Raw genomic sequence first — 21,068 nt, forward strand, 5'->3', positions numbered from 1 at the left:
AGTGCTTTCACACAAACGAAGTATTGAATTCCATAAGTCTAAACTTAAACTTTAGGGGGCACAGTTTACACCCGCGCTGTGCAAGCGGGTTCCCTACAGAGGATCGGATCATCATCATCTTCGTAAAACAACATTCTTGTCGGTTGAAGACACGGTTTGGGACTGGTACCTAAATCTACAGTCTTGTGCGGATACACGTCCAGTACTGTTCTCCAAATGGAGATATTTCTGTAGCTGGGAGCTTGTGTGCGGTGTAACAAAATGTTATCCAAATGTAGATATTCCTGATTTTCTGTAGCTGGGAGCTTGTGTGCGGTATCACAAAAAAGACTTGTTTTATTTTCAAAGTTTATTTGAGTTTTCAAAATAACATATTTTAAACTATATAAATTACAAAAAATATCCTGCTCAAACAAAACTGATAAAAAATATATGGCAATAAATAAAATATAATATGAAGCTTTTCAAAGATTGTAGTAAAGCACATTTTTAATCATTATCTGTCCGGGAGACAGATGGTTCTAAACATTGTACATAAATAAAATTAAGGAAATAATAATAATGTGACTGGAATTATTTGCATTCCATAACTTAATTTAAGACTAAAAAAAAAATCAGTAACCCATGAAATAGCTTATTGTTAACAAATGTTACCAACTTGTAAAAAGTCAATAATAATTTAGAAGTGCAAGTAAGGTGTAATGAATGTTGTGAACTGAAGTTGACTATTCTAAAGATGAATGGAAATGGCTGTGGATTATCCAGACCTGTGGGCCAGACTTTACACATCAGTTGAGGTACGGTACACGAGATTGTGCCCTAGTATATTATTCCCTATCACAAGTTTTGGTTGGAATGGTTATCCTAAAAGGCAACTTTTTTCTAAATCTAGTCAATTTACAAATCTTACCGAATCGTTCGTAATTATTAAAAAAATAAATATACACCCATAACGGTGACAAATACCAAGAATGACATTATTACATATGTGCAAGCATATTACATAATTTTTAACTTTCATGAAAACCTTTAATAGTCATGTACTCCTCAGGGGTTAAAATTAATATAAAACATATTTTATGCCAATAAAAACTACTTGTAAGTTTTAAAAAATAATTACATACACAGTAAACATATGTAAAAAAGAAAGCTGCTATCGCTGATTTAGGCCTGTTGGTGAAACTGAACATCAACTGAAATGATTATCCTTTGTTACATGAATATAATCAAAACTAGAAATGTATATAAAGCAACGAATATAAATATATCAAGTCCATTGACTTTGAATACAAATATTAACAGACTGATTGGTGGAATCATTCAAACAGAGAATCAAGGTGCAATTAGAAAATATCAGCAAGTGCCAAAGAATATGCATTTCTACGTTTGTCTTCATTTTGCGTATTTTCTGAATTTGAGGTTAATAAATAAATACTAAGTTTATAGTCCTTTGGTTAGGTAAAGTTTATTGCTTCACTCTTTGGATTTGTGAAGGATGTCACGACATCAACAAGAACCAATATAATATTTAATATCAGCCGCATCAACCAATATGACACCTGCAGAGGTATTACAAGATACACAGCATGCCACAAAAGTAATAAAATAGAAAAGGGAGTCTTCCTAGCTTCTCATTCAAGTGGACTAAACACAAGTAACAAATACTCTATATGGTCAGAAGGAATCTACACGACAATCGTCAATTCGTTCCTCAACCATCCTCATCTGTAGTCCCAAGTATTGGAAACAAAACAAACTGCTCTAAGGCACAATATTACATTATCTGATGAGGGGAATTCACTTGAAAACATCCATTAATTGTTTAGAATCAAGTTAATTCAATTTCTAGCGACATTATAGTTACCTTAAATAGTTACTTTGTTTTATATGAAAAATGAAATCAATCTTATTCTCTTCTAAACATCAAAAAGGACAAATAATTTATTATTGCGATTTGTTTTAGTCTTAAAACTACGATAACTCCCCTGATCATCAAGAATGTCTGATTCAGAACATGAAAACTTAATTAAATAAACCAGAATATCTGGAATATTAATAAATAAACATTCATAATTTATCTTTTATACGTTTCGTTATATAAATGTATGACTTTGGTAGTAATATACAAATCTAATTTGTAGGGTAGTATAATGTATGTATTGGTTTATATTAGGTTAGGTTAGGTTGGTTGATTTGCTGGTTTGTTAGTTAGATGCGGCTGCCGGAGTCAACTTACCTGCGAGGGTAACCCCCCGACAGTCTACTCCTTCCTCCCAATCCCCCCGCCCAGGATTACTGGTCGCCGGAGGGAAGGAGACGTCTGCAACAACAACAATCATTCATTTCCATCTCATTTATATCTACTATTTTATCTGTGGCCAAAAGAGAACTCAAAGAGGGCCGCCTGTTTCAACAGACAGCTAAATTTAAATTTTAACTGCCAGTTGAAGTACAAGGATTTTAAATATGACCACGCTCTGTATCAAGTATACTTTTGCTAAAGTAATAGTTATTAGTGTGGGCAGTACTCGGATGGTAGTGATCAGTGATATTCAATCTATCCAACAAGAACTCCAATTCAACGGATTGGGGCGGCAACAAGCAAAAGCTTGAGGTCTGGGACTGAACCCATTCTTTTAAATGCTTTGTGAAATGGAATATAATAATAATATAGTCAAAATATGGCTCATAGGTTAGAAAAAACTATTTATCAATTTAAGCCTTTTTCTACAAATCCCACCATCACCAATTGACAAGAGATCTTTCCACATAAACCAATGGCATATTTACGCGTAGGTAGTAAAAATGTTTTGGCTTTTTGTTGTAACGTATATTGGATAAGGAATTCATCATCATATTCTGTAAAATTAATCATGATCTCAATTCTGCACCTTTCCACCAACAGAACTGTCAAAATGGCGAATAACTCTCGCTTTTCGGAAACTAAAGGCTTTAGTTAAAAGTGACGTGAAACAAGCGGTTAAATTGATTGAAAAACGCATTTTGGTGAAATTGAACTTTAGCAATTAGTTTTACAAAGGGTTGAAACAGTCGACCCCTAACGAATTAACTAAATTATTTACAGTAGCGATACCCTCAACAGCACAGATCCGTATATATGTATCTGACTTAATGTTATTACAGTTTTTAATTTCCATTGCTTGCGAAATTAGAAATGAAATAATTATTATTCAAGAATATTTCAGCGGTTTGCAGAATGTATACATAGTTAGCTTGGTCCCAAATCGCGAGATACAATTCCAACTGTCTTAGGCGGAGGGAGAGATGTTAACTTACCCACTGGTGGTTGGAGGAGGGCGCCTCGTCATCGGAGTGGTGATCCTTGTCTGCGGCCCCGAGGTCCTGGATGTTGTTGCGCGGGCGCAGGGTGCTGTAGCGAGGCTCCCCGCGCACCCAGGCCCCGGCCAGCAGCGGGGAGCGCACCTCGCTGCGCCCCAACCAATCGCCCACCTTGTTGGGGTTCGCCTCCGACTTGTTCAACTGACACATTTCCACTGTCATTATTTCGCAGGTCTTGCTTGTTTTAACTGTCATTTTGGGATTTACGTGAATGTCTTTGTGGGCCGGGTAGGGGGTCACCGTGAGGCTCATTGAGTTTCTGTGGATTACACCTTCCTCGTCCGTATCGCCTCCGCCGAATTCGTTGCTGGAGTTGCGATACTCGCTCAGCGTATTGCGCCTACTCTCTCCCATGTTATAAAGGCTCTCCTTGTTAATGAGCTTCTCAGGTTCGGGGATGTCTGACACCACTCGGGACATTTGGCTGGGAGCCATATTCCCGGTGCTCGCTGTCAGATTGTCCGACAACGAAATAGAATTCCGAAGGTTCTTTTCGTCTTCGTGAGAAGTCTCGAGCCTCTCATTACCCGCGTAAGTGTTATCTTTGAGACTCGAAAGACTTGTCTGCGAATGTACAAATTCAGACATCTGATTCGTTTCTTCGTTTTGGGAGTTTTTACTCTTACAACTGGGTGTGGGGGATTTTCCATTTTCTAATACTTTAATTGGTGGTGTGGGAGTTTTCTTTTCCCCGCTTTCTTTCTTGGGTAGGTAAGTAAACTTGGGCATTCTGGATGCCCAGTGATCGTTGTTGGACCCCACGGAGCTGGTGCTGGCGGCTGAGCTCGTGTTGGAACCGCAGCCGACAAAGTTGCCGTGCCTCCGCTGATAGAAGAGGATGTAAGCGCTATTGTTGACCAGCTCCGTGTCTACGTCGTTGTTGAGAATCCGTGTCACTCTGGTGTCGTCAAACTTGTACCACTGCTGGTCATACGGGTTCTTGCAGGCGGCCGTGTAATGTCCTGTCTCTAGGTCGTTCCCGTGGTGGTAGCAGACTGCGTACAGGTCGTAGCAGTTGTCACTGGCCTCGGAGGGCTTGCGGGGCCGGCGCCACGGGGACCACGCCGTCCCGCCCAGCAGCAACGGAGGGAGCGCGGGCCCCTCGCGCCCCACCAGGTGGGGGCTCATGTCGAACCCGTACAGCGGGAACTCCACCATGGTTGTCAGCTTGGTGCTGTTGCGACCCTTCATCTGCTGTCTGGGAAAATCACTTTCATTAATTCTCATTACTTTAAAAGATTTTGATAATTGAAGATTAAAGCGATTTTGTTTATTTGTGTGGGTTTATTTTTACATATGTATTTACATTTATTTATTGAATCATGGTCCAATTTGTGTCTAACAATGCAGTGTCCTAATTGAGGAGCGTTTTCTTCAAAATTCAACACATTTTCACTTTTTTTGCGTTTAACTGTATTTATGTTCAACTTACAATTTGTAACACTAATATGGGAGTTTTTATTAGATTTACTCACAGACAGGTTGTTTCACAGAATTTGAACAGTTCATCAAATTTCAAACTTGATTTTCAAGTTCTGTAAAGGTTCTATTCAAGTTCTGTTATTATGTCTTTATTGGCCAATTGTTACACAAAACTGAAATAATAACGAAACTTGAATAGAACTTTCGCAGAACTTGAAAAGTAACAATAAATAAATTCTGTGAAAAAACCTGTTCTTAGATACAAGCAATTTATAAAAAATACAATAAATGGTCTCAAAAAAAATTGACCTCCGACATGTTGAGTTTTGAAAAAGCGCTCCTCAATTATGAGTTATTCGTTTATACATTTACACAGGTGATTGTGGTCTACATTGTGTCTATGAATTATGATATATGATATAGGGGGGCTTACTGTCTGAATCTCTTGAGGTGGATGACGAGGATGTCGGGTAGCGACCACAGGCCCAGGGTCTTCACCACGGGCAGGTATTGCTGGCACTGGGGACATCTACAATACACCAAACACACATATTACATACAACTACATAAAAGAAAGGTAATGGTAAACACTTGACTCTGTGCAGAGAAGGGCAGTCTGTTTGATAGATTCCCTCATGGATCTGTCCCCACATCTGTTTAAAAACCAGAAGCCCTGGCGGCTATTGAGGTTATGTGGTGCTGTTAAAAGTAGGGTGGATGACCAGCGCAGTGCATTATTCCCACTCAATCATAGGTTTGTATGAAGCTGTTCACACTTGTGGTTTTGTCGGTCCAACACGCACCGCCCCACGAGGAAACACCCCAACAAGTAAACAGGTATAATATTAAGATAAGGAAAAAATCCCAAAAACTAAATTCTACTAAAAACTAGTCACGAAAGAATTGTTGTGAAATTATCAGCTTAGTGAGAAATTTGCTGTCTAATTATACCCAATTTTGAGAAATTTGAAGGAAAACAAAGGCAATATCGTCTACTGGAGAATGAGGAAATCAACCTACAGACATCTGATTCTGTATGGTTCAGACATTAATTCGTAGTGTGAACAGGGCATCTGGCTTTTTGTCATCCAATTTTTAAACGGAAGTGAGAAACGGGCTCCATCTTAACAAATTGAGATAGGAATGGTATCTCGGGGAAGATGGAAGATGCTCCGAGGAAATTGCATCATTGATCCCTTCGACACCAGTTTATACTGGCAAAAATTGTATTCGATTTATACATTACATTTGGTGCACATTTGTTAACCCGTCATATCCCGGGACCGCATATGTGAGTGCGGCACATTATCTACGAATTAAAAAAAAAAAAAAAATTATGTGCGATTTTGACCCTTATGTATAAGGAATTTGTATGAAGAACAAGGTCACAATCGCTTGGGCTATTCTCGTTCTTTACGCAGCAAATACCGGAATGACTTCTAGCTTTTCAGATTTTTTACAAAGAATTTTACTGTGGAATGCCAACGAAATATTTGCCGCGTTTTTAGTGTCAAAGCGTCTTCTTTCATTATTTTTGATATAAATTGATTGTGGAAATAATAGATTTGAGGTATCATCAGAAAGATAGTTTTATCTACATTATTTTGATGTAATTTTTATAATATTTCACCCAAGAAAAGTGATGAAAATTAACTTCGTAAGAAATGTCAAAATTTTTACGTCATAATGAATAATTATATTTTTAGCATTGTTTATTTACAGGTTTCTTGTACAAATTAATATTATTAGTAACAACAGTTGTATAAACTACCGAAATCGGGAAGAATTGTTATCATATACTTATACAATGCGACACAAAAAAAATTTAAGTGGACACTTGACGTTTGATTTTGGAATTTGAGCCTTTGGAAATTGAGCTTGGAATTTCCTGAGACACCACAGGTTAAATGAGAATGAGTCACTTCTACTACTCATTTCTGTGTTCGAAGGATCAGCTGCGGAATGGTTTGCCGGCCTCCTGCCTTCCACTATGACACTTCACTCAGTATCCCCAAAGATGACATTTTCCTCAGGTCACAAGTTATACTTAAGTAATACACGGTATTGGTATTACCTCCAAGCATCCTCCATGGCCAGAGTTTCCGCCCGAGTATAGTGTGCTAGGCAGTCGGATAAGGAGAGGCGAGGAGCGGCTCCCGACTCCTGAAGAGCCTCCGCCACGCTGCTGTGCTGCTCAATGTTTTCGCCGCAGTCTTCCAGGAGCCTGACAATGCAAATAATAATCTATGTTGAACGAGAATCATAAATATCAATAACTTTTTAATTCACAATCGGAGAAACAATATGAAGTTTAAGCTAAATATAAATTTGGCTAATCTTCAGACAACCCTAGCTAAACCATGGATGAAATAACCAAGCTTTAACCAGTCTTAACGTTTGTTGCTCACCGGTGAGTGATATTTATCACGACCGTACTCGGCGATCGCTCACCGGTGAGCGGTCTAATCTCATCCGTGATGAAATTTTGTGCGATGGGATTGTAGCCTTTATCCTTTGAAAACTGTAGAAGAGAAAGTCAGAATCGCTTGCACTAATAAAACCGTAGATTCTACTTTTTATCTACGACTGTTTAAAAAACATTTCATCTGTGCATATGTCAAAATTTATTTTAGTTCATCGGCGTTCCAAAAAAGATAATATTTTAATTTTCAAAGGAATAACCCCGTCAAACTTTATTTTCAGGGACTTTAAAGTTTGTGTAGAAATAATAATAAAACTAGAATACATAAAACAACTTACGATATAAACATGCATATGAATAATAAGATATATTATCTAAACAGAAACAATCAACAGATATTTGAACAAAACTTCAAGGTCATTTTCATGTGAATTCACAGCTGACAGTTAGACAGGGGACAGTTAGACAGGGAACAGTTAGACAGGGGACAGTTAGACAGGGAACAGTTAGACAGGGGACAGTTAGACAGGGAACAGTTAGACAGGGGACAGTTAGACAGGGAACAGTTAGACAGGGGACAGTTAGACAGGGAACAGTTAGACAGGGGACAGTTAGACAGGGAACAGTTAGACAGGGGACAGTTAGACAGGGAACAGTTAGACAGGGGACAGTTAGACAGGGAACAGTTAGACAGGGGACAGTTAGACAGGGAACAGTTAGACAGGGAACAGTTAGACAGGGGACAGTTAGACAAGGGACAGTTAGACAAGGGACAGTTAGACAAGGGACAGTTAGACAAGGGACAGAGACTGAAGTTTTTCATCATATGGTTGGTATGGTTACCGGATAAATCATCATAATGATAATTCATCACATCTTTAAAAAGTTATATAAAGTCATGGAAAGTGGTGAAACAAAAACTTTATTAACTGGGTTAAGTAGGTTAGGTTAGGTTAGGTTTAATTTTTTTTTTTTTTATCGTTTTTAATCACTTTATATCACTTTTTAAAGGTGTGTTTAATTTTCACTGTGTTGAGTTATCATGGAACCGGTTGGTATAGGGCCAATGATTAAACAAAAAGGGATTTCAAAATTCCAAAAATAACCATTAACCAAATTCAGTCCGCCCGAACGGGCGTCTGCCTTGCCTGGTCGAAAATATTGTAAAAAGTAATTATATTAAACATATTAATTTCGGTTATCAATGCATACAGTGATGGGAAATACTCGGAAAATTATTCTAGTTCAATGAACTTTTCATTTTCAAAATTGAAACTGATTAGTATAAATCACATCAGACAAGACATATTTGAAATGTGTATTTTTTTTGTTTAAATGTTTGAGGTATGTCATAAGTTTACTAACATTCGAAAAATAAATTTCTTCTTTTGAAAGGTAATAATCCAGAGGCCAATATTCTTCTTATAGATACTAGATTATATGATTTTTCAGAGATCTGACCTAATTTATTATAAAGTGACAAGCTGGAATCTTACTTATCCTTCAGAGTGGGATCCCACTCCACCAGCAGTTGCAGATGTGGCGGGCCGGAGCGCTCCCCACTGAGGGCCAAGGCCTGTTCCACCGCCTCCGTGTACAGGGGGTGCTCCAGCTGGGGATAGGGGGACAAAACACAATATTAGTCATGTTACAACATCGCATTGACCAGACATTGTTATTATAGGAGAACCCCCACCAGCCAGTTGGGAGTGAGTTATTAATCTTTACCTCCGGCTGCAGGTAGTGCGGGGGATCGGCAATGGGGCTGAGCAGGTGCAGGCGCGGGGAGGCCGTCTGTCCCTGCTGCAACACCCCCTCGCCCACCATGCCCGCCATCTCCTTCAGGATCAGCTTCTGCAGGTCCCCGTAGCCCACCTCGCGGGGCACCTGCATCACGTATGGGGAGCCTGCAAACACCACAATTAAATACAATATTTAGCCAAACTTATATTGGGCCGCCGCACACTGCGATGCTTCAACAATGTTACAGGTCACAGGGAGTGATAGGTCAGCTTTCTGAGCTGCGGCTTAACCTGTGGCTTGCCTGAGGACTGCAATAATTACTGTAAACCTGAGCCCTTATGTGGAAAAACAGCATTATGAGAAAAGTGACTTCTGAGATATTGACTATTCATTTCATTTGGCTGTGGTAAGCATGTGCACATATTATAAAGTCAAATAAATTTACATTTAATTATTTTATTACAATAGAGGTAAAAGAAAAAATAATAATAATTCCAGACATTTAATAAATGTCTTATTTAAATAACATTTAAATAACACAATGCAGAAATAAAACTTTATCACAATAATAATGACCAATGTGACAAGCACCGATCGCACAACCGTCAGATTGATTTAAGTAATTACCGACCAGCCGTCACTATAGGCCTTGTACTGACATCTGTGGTTGACAATAAGTAATAACCGACTGGCCGTCACCATAGGCCTTGGTACTGACATCTGTGGTTGACATTAAGTAATAACCGACTGGCCGTCACCATAGGCCTTGTACTGACATCTGTGGTTGAGATTATTTATATATGTATTTTTATTTATTTATTCATAAGTTTTGAGTACGATAAACATAAAAGAAAAAGAATAACACTATTTTTCAATAAATCAACATTAATTTGCGATTTTCAGTGTCAGTTTCACTGTTGCGTTTATCAGAATCATTTTCATTAGTGATTGGACAAAACTGCAATACATATTTAGCCAATCAGCACTGTTGGTTCGGCTTCACAGAAAAAGTTACAATATTCCAAGCACCACCCGCATAAATCTTCAGTTACAACTTGACTTGACATAGATGGATGGACGGTGGGCAATTTGAATGGATTTTATTTTATATCACATCTTACCAAATCTCTTGGTCTCATCGTCCTGTATGAGCACGTTGACCCACAACAGCAGGAGATATGGCTCCGGGGGGTCAGGGAGGGTGCACACAGCCTCCACGCAGTATAGAGCAGCCGGCACGGGGGAGGGGGCCCCGCCCAGCCACAGTGGCTGGCAGTCTGATAGGGTGCGCCCCACACCTAGACAATCAGGACCAGTTTAAAACAAGACGTGTGAGAAGGAAGAGGAGGTCCATACGAGCACAAAACCTTTAAACGCGGCCTTACGGTGTTTTGTGCTGCATCTTGAAGAGTGGCATTTCCAAGGCTAATCCAATTAATTGTAGTATACAGAATATACTCTATTATATTATCCACGTAATTCATACTTAATGAGAATGTTTCTAATTTTCTCTTATTTAATAAATCAAATCTAAAATTTCTTCTGAAATCATTAGATTTGTAGGTAGGTACATAAATACTTATCTACTTCATTATTTTTTTGGTAAACTAATGTTTAAAAGACAAGATTTTTTATGCATAGCACAAAGGGTAACAATTATTTTATAAGCAATAATTATTAGCCTGAAACACTCATCACATTGAAAAATCTCCTGATATAAGATACATGACGCCAACGGGACTCGAACCCGTGTCCCTTCGATTTCAGGTCGACAGCTCTGACCACTGAGCTATGGCGGCTTATCTCTTATCCGCGAAATTAACATTAGTTTACCAAAAAAATAATTATTAATATTTGACAAGTTCTAGTATCTTCACAAAAAAATGTCTCGACGCCATCTAGTGAGAGAGTTAGCACTTACAATGCCTTTCTCATATAAAATAAAGTTGGTTGTTTTCAGGTGAAAAAATGTAACAAGCAGTAATTGTTGAATGAAACACTAGTATATATTGAATTATTTCGCGGTAAGAGATAAGCCGCCATAGCTCAGTGGTCAGAGCTGTCGACCGGAAATCGAAGGGACACGGGTTCGAGTCCCGTTGGCGTCATGTATCTTTTATCAGGTGATTTTTCAATGTGGATGAGTGTTTCAGGCTAATAATTATTGCTTATAAAATACTTATCTACTTAATTATAAACCATTTATTTCATGTAAAATATTTTATTTCAAATAAAGAATTATACAATTTGTCCAAAGAAACGACACTATCTCAATGACAATCCTTTTTTCAAACATTCTTCAGCAGGTAGGTACCATAATAGTGAAAAGCTCAGTCAAGAGGTAGCCATCTAGTCAAAGTAAGACTGGCTTGAATAATAAAATGGATGTCACAGATTTTCGAAACAGGATAGACACAGATGAAATGCTAAACAGGACTTTGTTACGCTCAGTCAAATTATTTGCATTCCTTTTCTGATGTCAAAAGGAAAGTAGATATTCTCCCAAAAGTAGTACCATTCAAAAGAATGGTGGATAAAGAAGGATTTGCATCATTATTTGCAGCATCATGGATAATGTGTTCCTACGCCACCTGGCGTGTGTTTAACGAGGTTGGTACTGTTGGCGCGGTACTTGTCCTTAATATTATAATTTAATGGTAACGGTTTGTTCTTTTCTTCAATATTCTCTTTTGTCATGGAACCGGATTACATAAATTGTAAAGTATTTAGAGCACTGACCGCTGTTGGTAACTTCCACCAAGATGATATCCTCGGCGGCGATGCCCGTGTCACTGTGCAGCAGGTTGCGCAGGTCCCGCACTGTGGAACTGGCGGCCACTCGGACTCCGAGACGCACGCATCGCGGCTGCTGGTTCGCGTACACCACCTATATTATAGACAATTCAAATTCTTTCCTGATTATCACTATACAGCATAATTTCCTATGTGAGTATGTCCGTAACTGATGGACGTGTTTTTTGAAAGAATCTTTTTAAATCCAGACAAGTGACAAAGCGGGTCTATAATTATAATTATCTTATTATAAATTTTTTTTAATTACAATTTTGGTGATTTTCTCAACAACCATACTAGGCTCATGCCCGTATTATGGAAGTCGTACTTGATTTATGTAAGAACTAACAAAATAATATTTTGTAGAACTAATAATAAAACAAAAAGGAAAAGGACATATTATGGTAAAACAAAAATAAATAAAATACATTTTAATATGAAAACTATATTAGAAATAAAGAAATGTATTAGAAATAAATAAAGATTAAATTGAGATAAAAAAGATATTTTAAAGAAAGTAGAAATAAAAATCAAAATATTAAAAGTAAGATTAAAATAAATGCAAAATTATACGAATTATTTATCAATTGTTTACAGGTTAATCGTGTACTTATTTATCTAGAAGTGTACCTGTTTACAGTTACATTGTCACATTTGAATTTAGTGATATAAAAAATTAAATGATGAATTAAATGAAAACTTATTTTTAAACAGTGTTGGGAACTCATTGTATGAAATATTTACTTTTACAGGTCATTTTAAAAATTGGATATACTATGAGAGTCAAGTTAGAAGGTTAACTAACGCCGGGGACTTCAGCTAGTATGAAATAATGAACTCTAGATTAGCTTTCTCTATGTGACACCTCACAAGAGTGTCCCTACCTGTGCAGTGTACAGACAGGGGAACTATGTCACCACCCGGTTGGGCGGCGTTGTGAGGCGGAATAAGGTAGGGGCTGTAGGAAGGGATTTGTTAATGCGGGCCTTGAAGAGGCTCGGATTATAGGAGGGAGGAAAAACAGATGCCGGTAGCTCGTTCCACATACGAGCCGACTTACACAAAAACGAGTCGTAAAAACGGCCCATTCTCATGAAGCCAACGTCAACCATGAACGGGTGTTCAGTTCGTGTCCGTCGAGTTTCGCGCACGTGCACCGGTGCATCAGGAATCAATGCTGCTAGCTCCTTGGAGCAGGCTCCATTGAAATACCTGTAGAACAGACACAGCATGCCTACATTGCGTCTATGCATTAGAGAAGGCTATCGGTCTGTTAACAACGGATTGTCAATTAGACGGATCGCTCTCCTTTGCACAGATTCAAGCAGGTTTATCAAGTATTTTGGGGCACCAGCCCAAAGGTGGCTCCCAAATTCAATAGTTGGGCGGACTTGAGACTTGTTCAGGGTCAGCAGCTGGTCACTGTTGAAGAATCTCCTAGCCCTGTACAAGACGCCCAACTTTTTGGAGGCCTGATTTACTCGAGCTTCTATGGATCCCCGATACTTGAGCTGGTCTGATATAGTAACTCCAAGCATTTCAATGGAGTCTTTATTGGGGAGAGTGCTCCCATCAAATTTCACCAGACAGTCATTGATCTCCCTCTTTGCCGAAATCAGACACGCTTGGGTTTTTGAGACGTTGAAACTGACCAAGTTGGCCTTACCCCAGGCACGAACCATCTCGAGGTGGTGGTCAATTTTTTGCTTCAAAACTTCCCGAGCTGTTCGGACATCATAGGTGGAAGGGGGCCTGTCAAAAAAATAACCCTCTTGAGCCCGTTATCGCATAAAATTTTTAATTAAAAAGAAAAACAAACATTCCCAGGTTATCAATAACCGACTTTGTTGTTTTAACCAATTGTAAGGAACTGATTCCTAAGGAAAATGTTGCTCACTTAACCAACTAAGGAATTTAACTCACGACACCTGGGTGGGACCCAGACGCGATGCCGACTCAACCACTGACCGACTTTGTTGTTCTAACCAATTATAAGGAACCACTTCCTAAGGAAAATGTTGCTCACTTAGCCAGCTGAGACGTGTTCCACCATCTCGAACTTTTCATGAGGGGAGGAATGCAAACCGATACTCAGAGTAAGGAACAGTTCCTCAAACTCACTGTGTTTTAAACATGACTTTGATTTTCATGTGAAAGCAGATTAATTATATTTGTTACCGTAACAAGCAGCGGATGGTCGGGCAGATGCGGCAGCTGGACGCTGATGCAGTGGAAGGGGTCGAAGGTGTTGCTCTGGCGGTGGCAGCGCGGGCAGGCCAGCGAGGAGCGGAACTGCGCCTGGAACACGGCCTGCACAAAGGAACTGTTGCAGCGCAGGTGGTTAGCCAGGGTCTCCGCTGCTACCACCTCGTCCGGGCGCCCTACTGTATTCTACAACAAACAATAAAATGGGATATACATCAGATTGCTAGTCGAGAGCCTTACCCTATTATCAAGGTGGATTAAAGATAGATAAAATGGTAACATGTTAACATAAAACGGTGACGAATCAGAACATGATAAAATAATAGGTTAACATGTTAAAATAAAACAGTGACAAATCAGAACATGATAAAATAATAGGTTAACAAGTTAAAATAATAGAGTTTTTTTCCTTCTATTTATTCACATTTCTTATATATTTTGTTCTGTCATAGGAGCAGAGAAAGCTGGTTATTTCTATACCTTGATAGTCTTATATTTCTTCTTGGTGGCCGTATTGAGGTCCTCATGCACTTTGTCCAACAGCCAGAGAAGGAACTCTTGGGCATCGTGCTGACTGCTCCCTCGGTACTGAGAGCCGTGCCTTTCCACTATTGCCTGAACAAAAAAAATCACAAATATAATGATTGACCTCATATGACCACTCAAGCGATAGCTTAGATCTTGTTTTAGATTCAACCGCCTTCATTCCAACAAATATACCTTTGAGTATTAATAAGGAAACATATAAACGGCTTAATGTGGTGTAAAGCCAATGAATCCTTGTTTCCCAAATCAGGGTAGCTATCGCTTAATGGCATTAGCGTTAATACCCACGTTAGGGTAGCCATCGCTCAAGGTGATACCCAAATTAGGATAGCTATCGCTCATGCCATTAGCAGTGATACACAAATTAGGAAAGCTATCGCTCAAGGCCATCGGCGGTGATACCCGAAAAAACTGCTTTCAAAGTTCGAACCCAAGTCTTGCATCCTTCAGCTTCCCACTAATGTTGTTCTAAAGGCGCTTTATCCCCACAAAGGAAATGCTTTACTTAATCATCCAATTAATTTCGCTTAAGACCATGTTAGGGTACGCTCAAGGCTATTAGCGGTGACACCCAAATTAGGGTAGCTATCGCTCAAGGGCATTAGCCGTACTACCCAAACCTGGGTAGCTACAGTGGTTAAAAGCAATCATAAAGAACACTGATAAACAAGTAATATTAATGCATGTATGTCATCGGAGAAAGAAAAACAAAGTATAAGACATTAATATTACCAATAATTACGGTTAATGCTTTTTTTAAATATCACCTAATAACATTATTATTATTATTATTAGTCCTGGTCATTATTGTTATCAGTGGAATGGAAGATATTAAAATGAAAATATGCATTGGTTTTTTTCTTATCTCACATTGAAATGAATGCATGTCCTACCTAAGTGGATTGTTAATTTCCCCATAAAAATGCAAATTATAAACTACCTTGAAATGAGTGCTGATAAAACTGAATCATGACAGTATTAATAGGTAACCAGATTATTTCCGTAAATAAATATAAAAATTATTGAATTAATTTGCTGCAGAGGAGAAATACCATCTAAATAATGTGTTTTATTGGAATTTTAACATGATTCATGACTTTAAATAAATCATCTGTTAAAACTGGCCATGCCTGATGCCGTCCAGTTCGATCCAGTCACCATTCGACCAAACATACCGAAAAGTTGTAGAAATGATTCACAGAGCTGTAATATAATAACAGCAATTGAAAAAGAGTAAGCATAAATCATGTACCACAATTATACAAAAATTTCAAGGGCGTGATTCTTTTGGAAGTTCTGCTAGAGTTCATTGGTGGACAGTCTTTTGCGTTTGCTTTTGCAATGACAATGGACCAATAAAACAATGGACAAATTGCTGGGCTGCTCTGTTCCACGCACGACCTGTCAAGTTTGTTAAAAAACTGGTTCATGGGATATACTCTTTTTAATGAATATTTTGATTACCGTGCACACAGATATGCGTCAAATTACTAGGGTATGGCAATGGTGGTGCAAAACTTAACGCATTCATAGGAAGCAATCCCTTGGTGGTTTGAATAGCTAGTTACATTCAGAGTCATGATTTTGTAACAGAATCCTTAAGGACACGCTGGCGAACTTGACACTTTCATAGGAAGCAATCCCTTGGTGGTTTGAATAGCTAGTTACATACAGAGAAATAATTTTGTAACAGAATCCTTAAGGACACGCTGGCGAACTTGACACTTTCATAGGAAGCAATCCCTTGGTGGTTTGAATAGCTAGTTACATACAGAGAAATAATTTTGTAACAGAATCCTTAAGGACACGCTGGCGAACTTGACACTTTCATAGGAAGCAATCCCTTGGTGGTTTGAATAGCTAGTTACATACAGAGAAATAATTTTGTAACAGAATCCTTAAGGACACGCTGGCGAACTTGACACTTTCATAGGAAGCAATCCCTTGGTGGTTTGAATAGCTAGTTACATACAGAGAAATAATTTTGTAACAGAATCCTTAAGGACACGCTGGCGAACTTGACACTTTCATAGGAAGCAATCCCTTGGTGGTTTGAATAGCTACTTACATTCAGAGAAATGATTTTGTAACAGAATCCTTAAGGACACTCTGGCTAACTTAAAGCAAAGTGTTTGTTTCATCTAATATCAGAAAGAGGGGTTACAATGGAACACATAAGACCAATGAACAAGTTTACCTTGAAGCTGGTACTGAGCTCCGGGTAGTACTGGCAAGCCCACAGCGCCTTGAGCAGCAGGGCCAGCTGCTCCGTGAGCTCCCCGCGGGTGCCGAGCTTGCGCGAGTTGGAGCGACTGCGCCTACCCAAGTCTGCTTTGTACTGGTCCAGCACAAAGTACTCGGCGATGATGTCCGTGTGTGACAGGCACTGCAGCACGGCGTTCATGAAACACGTGTTGCCGTGGTTGCGCAGGCCCGTGGCGCCGGGAGTTCGGTCGGCGGGCCACGGCGCTCCGGGCCCGCCCACAGGGGGCACGCGCCCCCCAAAGCTGCCAGCGTGCTGCTGCTTGCTCTGCAACAGACATCCGGAACCTCAGAATAATAAATAATAGAAACAAACGGAGATATTGCATGGAAGCGTGCTACCAAACTGCACAAACTATCAAAACGGCGGAGCCAATGAAAGTTATGGATTAGGTGTACAGGAACGACGCGCAGGTGCGATTTGCCAACACTTTTGTGTTTGTGGTTTCGTTCTCATGACGGTTCAAGTTATATTTTTTATTTAAATAATATTGCTGATCTGGACCGTGTTAAACGTCAATTACTGTGACTGACGATACAAGGTACTATGCTGCTATATCACTCCATTATACCAGACATTCATGATTGTATTATAAAATGCTTCTACCCGATATTCTATTATACTCAATGTGTATTCTTACTTTCCCTAATGGCTATTGGTATGTCTTCTAATATTATATCACATTGCTTTCGAACATATATATATCTCATCTATTGCGAAAATACATAAAGACATTCCAATAGCATTTAAAACTCATAAACAATCTTATTGCAAAATCATATGCATCTTTTCATTCGCATTGTGGTATGTTTCGCTTGTTAATTTAGTTGCATCCTCGATGATAAATTATTTTCCTCACCAAACTAGGTCCAACTAAAACAAAAATATTTACCTTACTATTATTCAGTATATTGTTTATATATATTTTAATATTGTTAATTCTGTAAACATAACTTTTTTCTCTGATTCTTCCATGAGCCATACCACGAATTTCGACAAACTAACACATTCTCAAAATAATGTACTCTCCTTCTTCTTAGTATTATTATTATTTAAATCGATTGTTTTTTGTTTTTGTTTTATGAATCACACCATCACCAGGATACCCTACATGAGATATAATGTATTTTTCTTTAATCTATCAAGCTCATCCATTTTTAACACAATTAGTGAGTTTATATTATGTAATCCCATTCTTACAGAAAAACTATATCTAACCAATATAAAACATATTTTCATCCAGCTTACTTATGTTGTAATTAGTATATATAACATCACTGGTGCTCTACTTATCACCAACATTTTTTTTTTTTTTTGTAACTTTTAACAAAAAGAAATTGAAGTATATTTACTTTAAATATTTCCATCAATATACTAACTATTCTAATTATTGCTCTCCTAGCTCTATCATAAAAACAACTAAAATATGTATTAAATATCTTATCTTACAACTAAACCATTCTGAAACACACACAATTACTACCATCCTTATTCCAATTTCAAGTCTTTTAATATCTTTTGAGAATCAAGTATATAATCTAATTATCACTACTTTCCTGGCAACTTTTTATATGAGTCATAGCAATAATAATTATATGTGTACTCAATATAAATTCTTACACTCCGAACTAGATTCCTCTGCTTCTATCATAATAACCTTAAAAAATGTCTTATTTCATATTGTATTGCTCAATATTATCACCATACAAAAAAATAAGAAAACAATTTTTGTCATAAAAAATGAGTGATATAGTGAATAAACAACTATGTACAAGTAGGCATGTGTATATGTGTGTATGTATGTATGCATACATATATATATATATATGTGTATGTATGTATGTATACATATATATTTGTATATCTTTGTATGAATATGTGTGCATCTATAAATATGAATAAGTGTGTGTGTGGATGTATGCGTGTACACGCGTATTTACGCGCTCATACATGCATGTACACTTACACAACCAGAAAAGAGAGTTATGTATTTGATCTTTTCCTGCATAATAGCATGTCTTAGACTTCTAAATTTTTTATTTTTTTGTTTTTCTTTTATTTTTTTTTTCTTCTTTATTCTTTTTATTTTCCTTTTTTTTTGTCTTCTGCTTTCTACTTTAACATTTTTATATTTTCTATTTCCATTATAATTCATTCTAATATAATCTTTCATACTTTAAACATGTATAAATATTTAATTCATATGTTAACACTAGACCTCACATACTAACTACATACCATTGGTCGCCACGAGACAGGCAGTCGCCTAGTGTGGTGATTTAATGTATCACATGTAAGAAAATGTATTATTGTATTATCATGTATTCTATAAATAAATAAATAAATAAAAAAAATTTACCCTTTTTCTATTACCTTTGCTCTTACAAAGTTCAGGTTTTCAGGGTATCAAAAAAACCTTCATACAGGCTAAATGAGGAAGTTGAAAACAAAACAGGAATTATAATATATTGCGGGATAATTATACAACTACGGACACCGAATCAACTTCTTTGAGTTAAACAAAAAAGCCTTTGTTTATTTCCTTGGCCGTTTGTGACACAAACACTTGGACAACTGAAAAAGCTGGTTTCAGAGTTACCTAGTTGTAGTATACACTGAGTAATATTTAATATCAAGATGACTCCATTGTTGCATTGATAATAGGATTTGTGGATTGGCATATTTTGTGTCTAAGATTAATAAAAAGGATCAAACTGGCAATATTTAAATGATAAATGTACTAAAGCGACATTAAAAACGGAGATGTCATTTTTTGAGTTTTTTATGTAAAATTCAATAGAAGCTTAAAAAGCCAGTGTAACAAAAGCATGGCTTCATTTAAAGATACATGAAAGAATAGTAAATAGTTTATTATGGAACAGCAAAAGAAGAAAATATAGGATTAAAAATTTCAACCATGTAGTTATCTTCTTTGGGTGAATTAGTTTGGAACGGTGTATTAAATTAAATTCAATTCATTACAAATAAAAACATAATTTGTGACATTTCATTAGTCTGAAATATCATATCACGGGTCAAGACAATAGTCATAATATAGGTACAAAACCCGTACATAGATTTAGAAATAAGATACGTAGGTACTAGTTTTATATATTCATGTAGCTGTTCTGTATATTGCAGTTTGTGTTCTAGGCTCTGTATACCCCTCACGAAAATGCAATAAACAATCTGTGAATCATCGAACTTCTGCTTCCACTGTCATAAATGCATGAATCATCATTGAATATTGATTGTTTACAGCTATATTTTTTATCAAGTGCGTTTCTATTATAAGAAAAACTTTCCATAATAAGAAAAGAAACCAGACCTTGCAATAATATAAACCACCCAACTGTTTGCCAACAGAAATTAAAGTTTGAATTGTTAGTTCCGTCATAAACAAATGGCACAATTACAGCTAGCTAACACACTTCGACATCCGTGACATTCACTCAGATGGGGGCAAGAGACAGACAGACAGACAGACAGAAAGACATACAGGGGGCAGGGCCAGGTTTGTGCAATATGACATTGTATGCGTCCTAAAGATATCAGCATGGTCAAGTTATTTATGAGTAACATTATATTTACGCGCAGGTCCTTGAAAGCGTACACGCTAGTTGCTAGTTTTGACGTAAATATTGAAAAGACCTTGAGGGGTTATTAACTACTTTACGACGTAAATAGACCATTTCATTCGCACATTTCCTAAACAACCCAATACAGAATGTTGCTTAAAGAAAATAATTACCGCTGTCACGCCTACTGAGTTCATGTGATGAGCGATCTTGTTGATAAATTTCTTCCATGATGGTCTTCTAAAAACTTTTTTACCACACTTTTCACTGTCGTTTAGAACACTTTGTTCGCTGGACACATTTATTATTGACTTGGAGTCGGCATCTTTTTGCTTGGATCTGTGTTTTGACATTCTATTATTTCCAAAAGGATTCCGAGGAAGGGTAAATGTCCTTTTTAACCGGGAGCTTTCGGTTTGGCCCTGTTTCACATTCATTGTATCACTGTCATTGATCAATTCACCTTCGGAACAAGATTTTATAAATGTACTCATATTATCTTGAGACATAATCATCCGTACACCAAATTTTACGAGTATTTAAAATATTATATGTCATATTATCTGCTTGAAAGGCGTCCGAGCATAGACATATCACTCACGTCCGAGTGCCAAAAGAAGTGTCACCCGGCCGCCATTTTGGAAATGGTTTGTTATGTTGGCTACTGTAAAACCCCTAGACACGACCACTAGGAATATATTGGCATCGTTATGGCACCGTTACACGCGTTGGCCGG

At 37.7% G+C, this 21,068-nt stretch overlaps 1 protein-coding gene and 1 non-coding gene across 2 annotated transcripts; both read right to left on the reverse strand.

Annotated features, from left to right (window-relative positions):
• Positions 1-408: 408 nt before the first annotated feature.
• Positions 409-20,965, reverse strand: Usp15-31 (Ubiquitin specific protease 15/31). Its single transcript, XM_089637978.1, has 12 exons — positions 20,506-20,965; positions 16,689-17,021; positions 14,426-14,560; positions 13,919-14,131; positions 11,687-11,834; positions 10,069-10,245; positions 8,933-9,111; positions 8,701-8,816; positions 6,857-7,006; positions 5,216-5,311; positions 3,298-4,558; positions 409-2,320 (listed from the first exon to the last, which is right to left on the reverse strand). Exons 1-12 carry the CDS (start codon positions 20,845-20,847, stop codon positions 2,261-2,263), a joined length of 3,210 nt encoding a protein of 1,069 aa, XP_089494104.1. The 5' UTR covers positions 20,848-20,965; the 3' UTR covers positions 409-2,260.
• TRNAS-UGA (transfer RNA serine (anticodon UGA)) lies at positions 10,674-10,746 on the reverse strand. Its single transcript has one exon. It is a non-coding gene; the product is annotated as a tRNA-Ser (tRNA).
• Positions 20,966-21,068: the final 103 nt, after the last annotated feature.

Source organism: Hesperophylax consimilis, chromosome 12 (assembly GCF_061612785.1).
Source record: "Hesperophylax consimilis isolate HC1 chromosome 12, BYU_Hcon_1.0, whole genome shotgun sequence".
Taxonomy (NCBI): Eukaryota; Metazoa; Arthropoda; class Insecta; order Trichoptera; family Limnephilidae; genus Hesperophylax; species Hesperophylax consimilis.